Below are 16,515 nucleotides of genomic sequence, written 5' to 3' on the forward strand. Positions count from 1 at the left end.
CAACTACACACATGAATAGGATGGATATCGAAGGTTTTTTAGTGCACAAGCGTTTGTTATAATCGATGTTATTATTTACAACAAGGATGTCTAACACTTTTTTTTTATCATTTTGTAGTAGTGGCTTTCTTTGTTAAGCCATTATGACTGTCAAAATAAATGTTTAATCATGTCATCATATACCCAACAAATTGATGCTTTACTGTTTGAGCTATTGTTGAAAGTGTAACACAAAAAATCTTGCAATATTATTTTTTCCTTCACGCAGGCCATTTAAAAAAGTGACTAACAAGCGTAATGTTTTCGTGGGCCACACAAAATGATGTGGTGGACTGGTTCCGGCCCCCGAGCCTTGAGTTTGGCACCTGTGATCAAGAACATTTCAAAGGCAAATAATTGTCACGTGACCAAACAGCTGGCCGCAGGTGCATTTAATTTGCCTCTTTGGAGAGAAATGCAAGTCACCAAAAAGTGATATGAATCGGTGTTGAAACGACAATGGAAGGTATTATTATTATTTATATATATTAATTGTTTAAAGCTCACTTTTATTTGATACACGTTTAAACATCGAGATCCATATTCTGGTACTCATTGCTCGATGGTATGGAGCTGTATTGCCGCTAGATGGCGACAGAGTCACATATTTACTTAAACTAAAAAGAGGGGGTCAAGCAAAGTTTTGCTGGTTAATTTTTGTTCGGTAGCGTACGAAGTCGCCATTTTAGTCTTAATAATTAATTAAAAGTTTCTGCCGGTTATGCATTTCTTGGTTTGAATACAAGTTTGGTGTCAGCGTTTCACTGGATGGCAGCAGCTGCCCACGATCTGTCCCCACTCAGGATAATTACACGTCCATGGTCCGCCCCCATTTTCATTTCCCAACGCGTTTCTGCACTCGGAAATCAACTTTTGTCTGCGTCCGAGAAGATGCTAATCTTATTAATTCTCTAGGGATCGACCGCTTTACTCATTAACTAACTTTTGTTTTTCTTTTTCAAAAACCGGATCATCATGTTGCGGATTTTGGTGGAATCAGCTTCAGGTTTGCCAAAAAAGAAGGTTGGAAGTCCTGATCCAATCACGACGGTTGGGTTCAGGGGTAAGCGTTTTTTTCTTTTATTGTACAACTTATTAAAACTAAGGAACGCAATATTTCAAGGATTAAAAGAGTCGCAATAATACTTGTATCCTCAATGTGATATGTGTCTATTTCTTTGTATCCCGTGTTTCAATTTAAATCACAAAAGATTCCCCAAAAGAAACTGACGTCACCTAAGGACGTCAACACAATTGTCCCTACGTGTCCAAACATTCCCATTTGGAAGTGAGACAGGAAAAAGAATGCAATGTTGAAAGGAGACAAGTTCTAAATGGCTCTGATGGTAAAATAAATGGCGACCAGGGGCAAAATGGCTTCAGTCCCTACAAATATGTCAGCTCAGCGGTTACCTATAGCCTGCAGGTGTGCTCGCTTTTCCCCTTATAAGGCAATAACTGCAGCTCACTCGTTGATTCCCAAATAACTTAAAACAGCATTTTTGAAGAAACATCTCTTGTGTTTTAATGTGATTCATTTGTTTTTGGCATGATTCCTCGTCATCTTTTTTCCCCACCTTCTTTTCAGATGAAAAGAAGAAAACAAATGTTATTGATAGTGAGCTGAATCCAGTATGGAATGAGGTAAATGTTTTGGTCCAACATCCACAGATTGATTTTTTTTTTTTTTTTTGTCCAATTAGATTTCAGTCCATATCTGTTGACATGTCAAATCTACCATGATGGTGTACCCCTCGTGATATATTTTCAGCACCCCCTGACTACCGCAAAACGTTTTTGGATGCAGCGGTATCTCTGTGCATATTTTATTGAAAAACTTGAAGATTTTTTGTGGACAATCAATTTTATTGCTGAAAAATGTTCCCATTAATAACAAAACCCTAACAAAATAAAGGCAACAATCTACGAAGGAGTCACTATCACACGATTTAGCAAAAACTCATGTTCCAACTAATTTGCTCTTAATTTGAAAACAAAATGCACTCTTCCTGCCACAGCAGTGACTCCATAAATGAGATTGTGTTCAAATCAAAGGTAAATCTAATTTCATCCGGGAACTGCTTTTTTATTTCACTTTATTATTATTAGCAGTACTGTATTGAACCAATCAGATTGCAAAACAACTGGTCCTATGTAACTTCAGCATTATTTCTTTTGATTTACTGTTTTTGCTCATCATGTTATAAAAAAAAAAAAAAAACTATTAGAAATCACCACATTTATTTAAATCACTCTAAATATTAGAGATTTAGATGAGGTTTATTTAAAAAAAAAATCTTGTTAGATGCTACAAAGTGACTTCCACTGATAACCCATTAAACCATTAAGATGCAATAGATGATTTAAAAAAAATGTTTCTATAGCTAATATTTGCTTTATATTGCCTGTCAGGTCCTTGAGTTCAACCTAAACGGAGCTGCACTGGAACCCAACTCCCACATTGATGTGATTGTGAAAGACTCTGAGACTTTCGGGAAAGATAAGTAAGTGGCGTCCCCCAAGATTGATCCCCCCCGCTTTTAACCTTTGCTTTTGTAGAATGGCAAATTTGTTTCTCAATTTGAACCAAAAAAAATCTATATTGTTAAGCTGATAAATAGATCAGAGGTTGTCAAAGCTGCGATTTCAGAGCAGCATGTGGCTCTTTAGCGCCGCCCTAGTGGCTGCTTGCAGCTTTATCCATAAAGTTTGAAAAAAAAAAAAAAAGATGGGGCGGTATATTTTTTGTTTTAAACGGTTAGCAAACATGACACATTTTTCGTGTTTCAATTGGTGCCAGGCAAGGTGGCTTAAAAATAAAAACAAAAAACTGCAGGTGTTTAATAGGCCATGGAACCCAAAGGAAAAAAGAGAAACACACAGAACAAGACGAGTCAACAGTTCATATACCGAATCATTTCCTTACATTGCCAATGCGGAAGAATTGTCTCCATTTTTTCTTTGTAATGAGAAGTTGTCAGGTAACCACGGTCCAGTGACGTCTGAAAACAGAAGTCAAACTAAACGGGGAAGAACACAATCCTGTCATAGGCGCATATTTAGTAACAAACTGGATGTTTTTATAAAAAGATTTCAGATTTTTGTCAGTATATATTTAGGATTACACACAAGGATATTATTGTGTTTTCTTGCTCCAGTCCGCGGACACCTTTCTATTTTATTGTTGTTTTTTTTCAAGATAAAAATAAAAACAACAAATCTAATTTATTTATTGTGTTTTTATAATTTTATCAATGCAACTAAATGTAATATTGTAATGGAAATTAAACTTAAAGAACGGTGGATCGTTCTCTCCAGGATAAATGCACTTGAAGGAAAATAAACATTTAAACACGATAGCTCATTATGGTATCCTACTTAGTCATTTTGATATTAGGCTAATATAGGCATTACATGCGTTGACTTCATTATCAGGCTTTAATTTTCTTTTCCTGACGGGGTTTCGTTTTTTAGGTTCAATATTTCCCTTGAAATAGATTATATGTGGGCGCTGTGATACTGTAGTGAAAAACGGCTTGTTGGCTGCCTCAGCCCCCCCACGCCCCGCGCGCCATGCCGAGACTCGCCGAGAGCCGCGTGGGCCGACCCATCTTGATTGGGCAACAATAGGCGCATGGATTGCCGTTTGTGCTCTCAGACATCAAGAATGGGGCAAATTCTCTTCAGGATTCTAGTTCAATCTTGTCTTGACAATATAACACGAGGAGAAAAAAAGCTGCTCGTGGTAGAAAATGCAGAATGACATATGGGACTAATTCAGAGCAGCCACAAAGAATGTTTCCTCTGGCACACTAATTACTGCCGCGCAACTTTAGAGCTTGCAACTTTTTTTGTATGTTTCTTTGCATGAAGTTTCCCCTTTTACGCATGTGACAGTCCTAAGTGAGGGAGGAGCTTTTCCAAATGTCTCCCCAGCGTATGAGTCCACGTTGAGCAAAGTTTTCCACTGGCTTGTCTGACACACTCCCCAAAGATGTTCACAGTCATCGCGCAGGGCTTTCCCCCCTCTCTCTTTTGAGTAGTTTTCCAGAATCTGTTTTTGTGCTTAATCTTCATTGTTATGGCAACCCTAAAGGGGAGGGGACACGCCAAACGGTGCCCTCTGGACTGATTAGATTTTCTAAATGAGAAGCAGCACTGTCGTGATGCCATCATTTGATTAGCACAATTCCTTCAGTGATGAGTTTACCAGGTTAAGACCTCTGCTAATACGAATTTAAAAAATAGCTAAATAAATTTGACGGTTGAAGTAATGTGTAGAATTAAGTGTTAAGATATTTTTTGGTGTTGTTTTGCTTTTTATATAAGTTTTGCATGAAATTGCTTGCTGATAAGAGCCTTCTGGGATGCGTTTCGGATTGGCTCTTGGCCAGGAAATGCAAGATAGAAGTTTTTTTAATTCACTATTTAGACTTTTTTTTTTTTTTTTCATCCTCAGCAGTACTTTGTTTTACTTGTAGTGTATGTGACAGATAAAATTGGGACAAATGTTCATAAAACCGTCTTTTATAGTCCTCTATATAGGGCAGGCAGTTATAAATGAGAACAGACATCCACCGATTGAATATCATCTAAAGCATAATGCTATTCAGTGGACATGATTGTTAATTGCACTCCTGTCCACTGCATTTCTCAGATGTGGGATATGATTGTATTATAGCCTTGGATTAAATACATTAGCCGCTTTTATTTTCGTGTTACACTTATATTACTGCGTTGTTTCAATTGCAGTGTAACTGTAGAACCGCAGACATGGAGTTAACTTTACGTGTAAGTACTAAAACAGAAAAAAGAATTAGTGCAGATAGGAATCGTCCAGCACCCGGTGAATGTAGAAATGTATCTGGATTGAGACAAGTTAATACTGTACAGTCATTTGATCAAATAAAAAGCGTTAAATTCATTACTTTTTGCTTTGTGGCTGACAAAAATCTTATCATGCACCTCAAAACCAGTTTAGCTCAGGAACTGAAGTGTGGTCAGTAAGATTTCCTCTGAAAACAATTCAGCGATGGTTCAACCTAGTACTGAAGATCATCAGACCGGTCTCACTACTTATCGGCTATTAACTAAACAGTCTGACTTTGTGGCGTAATCGCTTTTAGTCTGATAGCAAAGATGAATAGTAAAGGACACAGAATATTTTTTTGTTGGACACTGATGCAACTGCGCAAACATACCAGAACTGTAGAGTCACTAACACAAATCAGCGTCCCTCTTGATGAGGGACGCCTAGTCCTTTGCCAAAACCACTTCAGGCTCTCCTCCCTATAAAAGTCTCTGGTCCAGCTGTTTGTTTGGCCACAGTGTGAATGCGCGCAGCTGTCCACATCATTTTTAGACAATATGAGATTGCATGTTTTTGTGTTTATTAGTGGCTTTTATATGCTTTAAGTTACTTAATCAGCTAAAGTATAATTTATAAGTGTTGCTTCATAGAATTCCAGCATTTGGTGATAAATATTCCTTTAGTAGGAAATGAAATGCTCTTTTGGGGCGTTTTGTAGCATTTGACACATCCAGCATGGGCTGGAATCAAATAGAAAGTCAACATAATTTTGTTTGCAATAAGCGAGTGTGTTGTCATTGGCAACGCAGTATTCCAGTCATACTTCAAGTTTGCAGTTTAATATTCGCTTGACTGGTTTTCATTACCTGAAAGAGAATTGTTTGTAATATTGTTTTCCAGTTCCAACAGTTTAATGTGCCAGGGCTTCTCAATTATATTTTGCAAAACCAGCCCAGGAAAGAGAAAACCTTCTGTATGCCCCCACTCGCCGCACTGAGTGATTCAATTATTATCTTTAAAAATTGTAAAAATATACCTAAAACTGTATCCTTTTTAATATTAGCAAAAGGATAAAGAAAGCAAATTAAATTTGAACAAATGTTAGCTACTATTTTACAGCATTTATACAGGTTTCAGGTTAGTCAAAATCCGAAAAAATAAGGCATCAAACGTGCCTGAAATAAAACAATATTTATCATAATATGTAATATGATACTGATTTACTGATGTCATTGACTTTTTTTTAACATTAACAAAAGAAAAAAAAAAGCAATGAACTGCTCACTACTTTTTTTTTCAACAATATTTATACAAGTTATAGGTTACTCCAAATCTAAAAAAAGTGGATCAAAGTGTCCTAAACTAAAAAATGATACATACGTATTTCATATATCAATCTACTGAGGTCATTGAGAGTTTTTGAAAACTAACAAAATAAAACAGTACATAATATGAATCAACTTTGAGCAACTTTGAACTACTTTTGTAGAGTTTACACAGGTTAGTCTAAAACTGAAAAAAATAACCAAGTACATCAAAGTGCCCTGAAAAAAAATGCCTATCCCTATTTTATTGCAATTACACTTGACATGGCAAAAACAAAGCCTTTTTTTCCGTGACACTCCACCCTCTATTTGAGAACAACTTCCTGATTGGTCATCTAGCACACCGGACAGATGCCTGGTGGCCTGGGGTCTTTTTTTTTTTTCCCCTGTTTTACCCCAAGGGACCAGGCCACTTTTTTTTTTTTTGCGTCAGTTCAGCCCTCCACTTATGTAAATTCCTGCACAAAAAACAATCTAACAAAACTCTTTCCAATTCATGATCAACTTTAAGTGCTCTCTTGACTCTTATCAAGTCAAGTTGCTTATTCAGCTAGCTATAAACAGCGCTTGAGGATGTTGAAATGATTGAAAAGTTGTTTACACGCTGCTTTGTGACTGGTTGGCTTCTGTGTGTGTCTTGCTGGCTCCCAGACTGCATTTGTTTGCCTCAGCAGGCGGGGCTTGTTAGCTTTGGGTGGTGACCTTAATTGTGCCCTTTTCCTTTTTTTCGTGTGTGCCAATGACATCTTGAGTGCACTTTATGAGTATGGAGCCCATATATTTTGGACTAATATGTTTGCAAGGTCCATTAGCAGCCAGCCGGAGTTGACTTGACTCAGGAAATCAGTGCTTAGGTGTCACGCGGCTCTTGATGAGCGTTACGTTTTTTTTTTTCTGGCAGATTCATCGGGTCGACGAGAATTCCTTTGAGAGAACTTGCCTCCGGTCAACAAAGATCACTACCGGCGAAAAATGTGCATTTGCTCGACGAGAATGGCCACAATATCGGTGTAAGTACATTTGGATATTTTCAGCTCATTCACCAAATGAATTTTGACGTCTATAGCCGTCAATGGCAGTGAATGAGTGGGAAAATGATTATTTCCTCACAGGCGACCATGAACCTGGTCATTGGTTACGATCCACCGGCCAACGCTAACTCAAATGCAGACGAATCCCAAGATGGGGATTCCACAGTGGATTCCGGCGGCGGGGGGCAAGGTGACGAGACTTTGCCTGACGGGGCTCCGATTGGTTCTGTCCCGGGCCCCTCCGCTCCCAGTCAGTCCACGAGCCTCCGCAGACGGATCGCAAGGTCGCAGAATCGACACCGGCTTGTAAACAAACCACAGGACTTCCAGGTAAGTGGGACCGTGAGCGACGTTTCGATAAACGCGATTTTGAGGTAGTCTTCATGTTTGCTTTTTTTTAATTTGAGTATTTGAAGTTACCTGCTCTTCAAGCTGTTGGCCAAGGAAATGCATTTCGTACCAAAGTTACTGTCAAGCCGTTGGAGAATGTGGTGACGTCCAATGTGAATAACAGGAACTAAGTTTTAGCATCTGAGTCATCACATTTGACAATTTCCTGTGGGATAAGCCTCTAATCCAGTGATTTCCACCCAAATATGGCAGGCACCACAGAAAAAAATTCCCACCCCCTCCAAAAAAAAAAAAAAAAAATTAACACTTAGAGTGCCATTGACGTAAAAAGACATCAATGGAAACCTTACTGAGAGTGCCACTGACGTCAGTTGACGTTTTCTTTCTATGGGACTTGGTAGAGTGCGTAAACACTAACAATGGTTAGTCAAAATTGGTTTTCATTTCTTTTAATGGCTTGCATTATAAGAATTCATTTCTGCCATAATTGTCATCTACAAATACTGTATCTTTAGCCATTCTTTTAGCTATGCTCATATTTTTCTGTCTGATTTGTGTCGATCAGATCCGCATCCGTATTATCGAGGCCCGTCAGTTGCCGGGCAACAACATCAAGCCGGTGGTTAAGGTGCAGGTGTGCGGACAGACCCACAGGACAAGGATTAAGCGAGGAAACAACCCCTTCTTTGATGAGGTGCCCCCCCCCCAAAAAAAAAAAAAAAAAAAAAATTCACCTGGAAAGGTATCTTGTATTTAACACATGCTCCTTTTGAACAGATGTTTTTCTATAATGTCCACATGCTTCCATCAGACCTGTTTGAACAAAATATGAATTTTCGGGTAAGTAAACAATACAGTAAGTGTTTCTGTCTACTTTGGAAGGCGGATCATTTTTTTTTTACTCTTGCTTTGCAGGTTTATAATTCCTACTCTCTGAGGGCTGACAGTCTCATGGGAGAATTTAAGGTACAATTTTGAATTTTTTTTTTATAGTATCAGTCCATTTATGTGCAAGTTGTTTGGAATATGTTTAACACTATTCTTGTCTTTTTTTTTCCCTCTCTCACAAGCTTGACGTTGGCTATGTGTATGATGACGCAGGTAAGCTTATAAAAAAGGTGTATACAAATGCTTCACTGGAAAAACAGTTGGGTGAAGAATAACTCAATTATTGGTCAAAAAAAGGACTAATCCTATATTTAGGTCATTTGTCCCGATCAAAGCCCCTCATAAAAATGTCAATTATACCATATGGAAATACATGTACCTTTGTTGGCTTAAAAATAGAGAATACACTTTTTGACAAACAGCATAGCTATCTAGCTAGCTATCTCTCTCTCTCTCTCTCTTTTTTTTTACAAACAATAAATATATAACCACACCAGAGCTTCTGGAAAATAATTGATATATTGGAAGTAAAATAATTTTTTTAATATATATTTACTTAAGTGTATGTAGTATGCTAATGCGAATGTGATTGCTAACTGGTTAGCATAGGCAAATTTACAATAGACACATTTTTAGGTCTTACATTGTTTCCACACTTTTTAAAAAGGGGACCATTTATGGTATAAATATTCACCAAATGTTGAGGTGCTTCAAGGTCTTTCCTCCTAAAATTAGTTACTGTAATTCTTAAAAAAAAAAAAAAAACACTTTTCCTGTCCATTAAAAAGCACCTTCTCGTAACCTTGACTTAGATGATAGTTTTTTTTTTTTTTTCTCATGGCATTTCTCACCGTAGGCCACTGCGTGATGAGGAAGTGGTTGCTCCTGAATGATCCAGATGACTCCAGCTCCGGAGCTAAAGGCTATCTGAAAGTCAGCCTTTTCGTCGTCGGGATCGGAGACGAGCAGCCGGTAAGAATAAAGAGCATCCCGTCTGATGTTCGAGGCGCTATCTTGTCTTTGTCGCGTAAATGAACGGTCCGCCTCCTCGCGCAGTCGGAGAAGAGGGACTCTAACGACGACCAGGATGACATCGAAAGCAACCTGCTGCTTCCGGCCGGCGTCACGCTCCGATGGGCCACCTTGTCACTCAAGGTGTTTCGGGCTGAGGACATACCCCAAAGTAAGACACTGCAAATTTTTTAGGTTGAAACCAAATGAAGATGGAGATTTAGTTGATCCCGCATTTCAGTGGATGATGCCTTCGTCCAGTCACTGAAGGAGGTTTTTGGGGCAAATGAAAATAAGAAGAACCTCGTGGATCCTTTCATTGAGGCTCGTTTCGCTGGAAAAAAGGTTCAAACGCTTTCATCACACAGCATCGTATTTACTGCAAATTTCGGATTATAAGATGAAACTTTTTTCTCATGATTTGAGCCTTGCGTCTTATCTATGGATTTTCTGCAGCTTTTTTTTTTTTTTAATAAACTAGCCACCATGGTGCAATCTACCGTTAGAGCAAATGTGACTATGTTCAATTTATTGAAAAACTGTTAAAATTTGGAACAACTAGTTTTAGAAGTTTAATGTCATAAAAAATTGCCACATGGAAATTTCATATACAAATGCATAATTATTTATAGATCTGATTGTATATGGCAGTTAGATGCAATGCGTTTATACATATGTCCAATAAAATAATCAACTAAACATAGAAAACAGAAGACACTATCAAATTGTTGATTTTGAGTATATTGTATTGAGTAAAAGATATCTTTATTGAATAAATATAATGTAAATGTATTGAAATAAACACAATATAAAAACAAGCGTTTTAAAAGTTGAATAAGATCTTGTATGGATTTTTTTTCATGAGAAAATTTCATAGATATATATAATGATATTACAGTATATGCGACTAATGTGCAATGTATTCATATTTTAAATAATAAACTAATGTTAGAAAAAGACTAACAAAGTATTTTGTATTATAGTATTGAGTATTGGATTTTTTTTTCAGTATTGGTGTTATGTGATTTGAATATCTTGGTGCTGTACGTAAGCAGTGAAAAACGTTTCAGTTAAATAAATAAAAACATTAAAAAACTTGCATATACCATCTTTCCACATAAATATGTTACAACCTGCGGCTTATAGTTTGACGCAAGTTGAAATAGTTTTTTTTTTTTTGCCCAATTTCTGCGGCCTATTGTCCGAAATTTACGGTATATGCTATTTACCATGAACGGGCACTTATATGACCCTTCATGTCTATGCAGCTGTGTACTCGGATCATGGAGAGAAATGCGAATCCAGAGTGGAACCAAGTGTTGAATCTTCAAGTCAAGGTGATAAATTCGATATCCTATATCTTAGGCCAACACAGTCATGACGAAAGAATGTTTGAGGCCTTCTTTTCTTTTGTAGTTCCCTTCCATGTGCGAGCGCGTCAAACTGACAGTCTTTGATTGGTAAGTCACGAACGGATCCGCGCGAAAGTTGAGCACGCATTCATAGTGCGATGCGGTCAGCTCCGCTTGGGCGCGTTTCCATCGGCGGCCAGATGCGATTTATGTGGCCCGTGAGTCAGACTCCCTCCGGCCCCTCCCTTCCCTCACAATAACAAACTCCGTAATCCTGTTGGCACCGTCTTCCTGCTAATTTTCATCACCGTGTACTCCTGAGCGAACAATATGTCTGATAAGCCCAGTTCAGGAAGGCGGGAGGGAAATAGGTGGAAGAGGAAGCGCCAGAAAAACTCGGACTGATTTGCCGCTCAAACGCAGAAGTGAACAAGGAGAAGCCGTTTTCGGTTAAATTGTGGAAACGTGTCAAATGATGTGAAATGCTGAGAAATAAAGGAATACGGAAGCATATGAAGCAATATGGAGCCATATTGAATGACATGAATTCTTGTAAAAAGTCCATGTCATTTAATATGGCTCCACATTGTCCAAAATCATTCCATAATCATTTAATTATGTAGAATGGTATTGAAAAATGTGAAATTATTTGTAATTTGAACAGTTTGAATCGGTCATATAATGGGAAAATAGGAGATAACAAAAAGTACAATTTTTTTAGGCTTTTATCTTCAATTTTAAAATATTATGGATAAGTTGAACAGTTCAAAGTTGAAATTGTCTGAAAGTCTGGAAATTAGGAGGAAAAAATTAACAAAAAAAAAAACACAAAAAAATTTGGCTTTTACTTCAATCGGTCCAACATTTTTCTAGATAGAGATAAATGCAAGAAAATCTTTATTTTGAAGTTTTGAAGAAAATCTTGATGATCAAAAAGTGAAAAAACTCATTCACTTCCATTGATGCTTATCATTAACCCAACCACGGAATGCCATCGACGTCAATTAACGTCACCAGGTTTTTTGTTTTGTTTATTTGTTTGTTTTTTAATGGACTGAGAAGGTTTGACCAGCTCTGGATTATTCATTAGACTGGAGGACACTATCAGAGAGTTTTTTTTCCATATAGTTTCATGTGATTGCAGATCCACCAAACGCAGAGCATGGAAATACATTGTGGGATTTGCATGTCACGCTTGAGTTTTTCTTGCCGTATGAATGTGTGCACTGAGCTGTGCGTTAATGAAAGCAAGTTATGTGTGACTGCAGGGACCGCGTGACCGGGAATGATGCTGTTGGCACCACATACCTCAACTTGGCCAAAATAGCGTCCTCCGGGGGTGAAATAGAAGGTATGGCTAATCATTCATTTTTCAGTTTTCCTTGTCACGTATGTTAAAGATTAATCTCCATGGAAAAGCAAATCTGCAAACATTTTCTCCACTTTTTTTTTTTTTTGGTTCTAAATGGTCCCTTTTTTTTTGTTTTGTTTTTTTCCCCATGGAATAGAGGAACATGCAGGAAATGCGGATTTGTCATCGTATGAAGGTTCACCTGTGTTCTACTTTGCTGTGCTGCTTGTGTGCTATTAATAATTTTGTGCATGCTAAGATGCTCAGTACAGTGTTCCCTAAATCATTTTTTTTCCATTGGATGCATGCTGCAAAAATTTCTGCAATCTTCTGTGAATTTGCTTTCATGCCAATCATTTTTTTAAACCATCCTAGTTTTTTTTAATAGTGTGTGGGGGTACACGACAGTACCAGTCAACTGGAGCAAAGATGCTGCAACCAAAAACAAGAAGATGTATAAGTAGCAAAAAAAAAAAAAAAAAAAGTGTTGCAATCACAAAAATGAATTGAAACTAAACCAAACTTACAACAAAACAAGTGAAAAAATGGATTAAATCGTCTGCGAACAAAAAAGGCAAACTCTTTAAAATGCTCGCATACAAAAAACTACAGTAAAAAATCAATGACAAAAGGTATCATTGTTGTCATTGTTTATGTTTTGATTTTTTTTTTCAGGTTTTGATAAGCACAGCCTGTGTCAAAATGACACGAAAATATAGTTGTTTCTGAGGAGGGAAAAAAAAAAGAAATCATAAATTTGTTAGTTGGCCAGATTATACACAAAAAAGGTTTCTGAAAATGTTGCATTAAATGTGACCCCGGGGTCAAAATGACCCGAGAATATAATTACTTTTGAAGGGGGGGGATCACAAGATTTGTGAGTTGGCTGGATAATACACAAAAAAAGTTCCTAAAAATTTTGAATAATTAATTACACATGACTCCGGGTCAAAATGACCCGAGCTGTTATTTCTGCTTTTGAGAAATAAACATAAATTGCTGGTTGAAACATGATTTTGGATTTGGATTCTACACTATGCAGACACGTTTGGGAGATGAAATATGTTCTGGGTCAAAATGACCCAGGGACATTATAGTTGTCCCTTGCAAACAAAAATAATAGGTGGGTCAAATAATTTTCAGAAGCAGTAATTAGCGTGTTTTCAAACTTTTGACTGGTACTGTGTATACCCTATTGTGTCTTATGATGGACGGTAATCTAAAGATGAGGTTTTTTTGCTGTTTTTTTTATTTTTTTAAATCAAAAGCTGCCTCCACTGCTTCCTAACAAGCTTCGTCCTGCAAACTAACAAGCTTTCCATCAAGCATAGTGAAATCCAAGTCCAATTGTGTTCGTATCTCCATGAAGCCGCTACGGGAGAGTCTGAAGTTGGTTTCCTGCCCGTTTTTGGTCCCTGCTACATCAACCTCTACGGCAGCCCCAGAGAGTTCACCGGACTGCCAGATCCTTATGAAGATCTCAATTTGGGAAAGGTACAAAGTTAGTTACTACGTAATCATTTAAGGCTCCCGTTTTGGTTCATTTCCGACTCTTTTTGAGCAGGGAGAAGGAGTGGCCTACAGAGGAAGGATCCTGGTGGAAATGTCCACTAAGTTAGAGGGTAAAGTTGACAAAGCAGTAGACAGCATCCCCAGTGATGACATTTTGGTGGTACAGGTAATACTCAATGCATTGCCAAAAAAAGAGAAATAAGTTTCGTCATCTCGTCATAAAAATATAGAATTCCTTTTTCCTATCTCTTACATCAGAAGTACCAGAGGAGACGGAAGTACTGCCTCTGTGCAGTGTTCCACAGCGCTTCCATGATCCAGGAACCGGGGGAGCCAATTCAGTTTGAGGTCAGCATCGGTAACTACGGCAACAAGCTGGACACCACCTGCAAACCGCTGGCCTCCACTACTCAGTATAGTTGCGCTGTGTTTGATGGTGAGTGAGCCACAATTCGAAATTATTTTACAATCGTGTGTTCTATTAGTTTGAACCCATTACCAAGGTAATTGATTACTTAAGTGCCTATTACCAAAAGTAATCAACTTTGGTACCCACCAAAGTAATTGATTACTTTAGTGCCCATTACCAATATATATATATGTATATGTATATATATGAGTCATTAGCATAAGAATTTGTATTTGTTTTTTGTTTTTTTTTTAACTTCCCCTCCGTAGACAAGGCTACGTTTTTTTAAATAGTAGTGTGTGATGTTTCAAGGTAACCACTATTATTACCTTCCGTGGGCGAGCACCAAGCCGGTAGTTGTTGTCACCTCATTTTGGGAGGACATCAGCCACCGCATGGACACCATCAATATCCTCCTTTACATCCATCGGCGCTTGGTAATGTTTCATTTTATGCTCAAATAAAATGGTCTATTTTGTGCTAGAGTGTGATGAAAGCTGACTCTGGAGTTTTATTGTGTTTTCTAACAGCAATCTAACCTGGAGGTGTTTAGAACGGGAGTCTTAGCTAAAGCACCTGAAAACCAGCTATCTGGCGTGTGGGTGAAGTTGCTGAGTCAGCTGATTGAAGACCTTGAAACGTAAGTGAAGGATAGGACTCAACCGACTTTATTGGCCGACATTTTGTTTTCGTACGCGAAATCATTTGGTCCCGCATCGTGTCCAGTTTCCCGATGCCGGAACTGGAGGGCCGCTCCAACCTGACATCCCTGGACATCCAACTCAAGAAACTGAGAGACAGCGGCTTGAAGAGCATCAATCAGGCAGCCAGACGCATGCGAGAGGAAGCCCAAGACATCCCGGACACTCTGGCCGACATCGAGTCGTGGGCGGAAAAACTCGCGGTGCTTGCGGAAGAGGTAAAAGCACAACCGGCCGACCGCATTTTTCCGTCGTTGAACTGCTAATGTGGAGTCAAAATTATAACGCGTACAAGTATGTTTGAAAGTAGCCGCAAGCATGGTCGAATGTACTTTTGGGCTAAATGCTAAAAACATAGCATATTTTCTCATAATGCCGCAAAGTATTGACTTGCTCATGCTTATACTTTGTGGCATGATAGGGGTCAAAAAAATGCCAAAAAGAAATCTTGCACTGCAAACATAAACATTGCAAATAATCAAATCCTAAAAAAATAAAATAACTTGAGAAAAAATATTATAAATATTAACAAAAATATAAGTATTGAAGAATGCTAAATAGAAATGCATTTCAGACAGAATAAATAATAACAATTATGAATAAACTGTTAATTTATGAACGTATTGGTATAAAATGTTTTAAAAGAAGCTTTTTTTATCATTCCTAATACTCAAGTCACTACACAATGGGCATTCAAAAAATTAAACAATGTTTACTTAGTTAATTTATATACAGATTTGTATAATGTAAGCCAAATGCTAAAAAGAAGAAGAAAAAAAAACATGCACAATTCAATACGGTTAAGGAGATATTTAACCTGTTTTTCTTTTATGTTAACTAATATATATTTATTAATTATTTGTGGCACAACCGCCTCACATGCGGATGTCGTTTGTTGGCTTCCAACTTCCTGTGTGGAGATTGCATGTTCTCCCCGTGCCTATGCGGGTTTTCTCTGGGTACTCCAGTTTCCTCCCATATTCTCAAAAACACGCTTGCAAATTCCCCTTAGGTTTGATCGTGTGTTTGAATGGTCATTCAATGCACATTCATATGCACGATTGCCCACTCCAGATGCTTTGTGTATGTCCAGCCCCAGAACAGCATGCCGGACGTGATCATCTGGATGCTCCGCGGCGAGAGGAGGGTGGCCTACAGCCGCGTCCCGGCTCACCAAATCCTCTACTCCACATACAGCGAACAGGCTTGCGGGCTGCACTGTGGCAAAACCAGAACCATCTTTTTAAAGGTACGCAACATCGCGGACGCTCGGACACGTCCGTGGCGTCCACGCTAAAATGAATGTCGTGTTCCTCTAAGTACCCCATGGACAAGAACAGAGGCCTGAAGGTGCCTGTTCAGATCCGAGTCAACATGTGGCTGGGTTTGTCTGCGCATGAAAAGAAGTTCAACTCCTTCTCCGAGGGAACTTTTAGTGTGTTTGCAGAGCTGGTAGGTTCATTCCAATAAACGCCAAAAGAAAGCGCACGTTTATCGCTTTATTCCACTCACCGTTGTTGATCTTATGAGCCCCGCGGCGGCTATTGTGATTTTGCTTTTTGCAGTATGAGAACCAAGCCAGTATGTTTGGAAAGTGGGGGACCACAGGACTGGTGGGGCGCCATAAATTCTCCGACGTAACGGGCAACCTCAAGCTGAAAAAGGAGTACTTTATGCCCCCTAGAGGATGGGAGTGGGAATCGGACTGGTTTATCGACCCGGAGAAAGCGTGAGT

At 38.4% G+C, this 16,515-nt stretch overlaps 1 protein-coding gene across 1 annotated transcript in view; it reads left to right on the forward strand.

The window, feature by feature from the left end:
• The first annotated feature begins 852 nt into the window (after window positions 1-852).
• Window positions 853-16,515, forward strand: part of LOC148409630 (myoferlin-like) — a 28,821-nt gene continuing 13,158 nt past the window's right edge. The window contains exons 1-25 of the mRNA XM_088438211.1: window positions 853-1,102; window positions 1,628-1,683; window positions 2,452-2,543; window positions 7,076-7,184; window positions 7,287-7,535; window positions 8,122-8,250; window positions 8,334-8,396; window positions 8,472-8,522; window positions 8,627-8,657; window positions 9,301-9,416; window positions 9,501-9,627; window positions 9,697-9,800; window positions 10,724-10,792; window positions 10,872-10,915; window positions 12,076-12,158; window positions 12,316-12,354; window positions 13,528-13,652; window positions 13,723-13,836; window positions 13,929-14,106; window positions 14,392-14,516; window positions 14,610-14,719; window positions 14,806-14,998; window positions 15,874-16,029; window positions 16,101-16,232; window positions 16,346-16,509. Of these exons, the coding sequence (XP_088294337.1) occupies window positions 1,015-1,102; window positions 1,628-1,683; window positions 2,452-2,543; window positions 7,076-7,184; window positions 7,287-7,535; window positions 8,122-8,250; window positions 8,334-8,396; window positions 8,472-8,522; window positions 8,627-8,657; window positions 9,301-9,416; window positions 9,501-9,627; window positions 9,697-9,800; window positions 10,724-10,792; window positions 10,872-10,915; window positions 12,076-12,158; window positions 12,316-12,354; window positions 13,528-13,652; window positions 13,723-13,836; window positions 13,929-14,106; window positions 14,392-14,516; window positions 14,610-14,719; window positions 14,806-14,998; window positions 15,874-16,029; window positions 16,101-16,232; window positions 16,346-16,509 (2,747 nt within the window). The 5' untranslated portion in view covers window positions 853-1,014. The remainder of the gene's footprint in view (window positions 1,103-1,627; window positions 1,684-2,451; window positions 2,544-7,075; window positions 7,185-7,286; window positions 7,536-8,121; window positions 8,251-8,333; window positions 8,397-8,471; window positions 8,523-8,626; window positions 8,658-9,300; window positions 9,417-9,500; window positions 9,628-9,696; window positions 9,801-10,723; window positions 10,793-10,871; window positions 10,916-12,075; window positions 12,159-12,315; window positions 12,355-13,527; window positions 13,653-13,722; window positions 13,837-13,928; window positions 14,107-14,391; window positions 14,517-14,609; window positions 14,720-14,805; window positions 14,999-15,873; window positions 16,030-16,100; window positions 16,233-16,345; window positions 16,510-16,515) is intronic.

This window comes from Hippichthys cyanospilos, chromosome 17 (genome assembly GCF_059441005.1).
Source record: "Hippichthys cyanospilos isolate Australia breed blue-spotted pipefish chromosome 17, RoL_Hcya_1.0, whole genome shotgun sequence".
Lineage (NCBI taxonomy): Eukaryota > Metazoa > Chordata > Actinopteri > Syngnathiformes > Syngnathidae > Hippichthys > Hippichthys cyanospilos.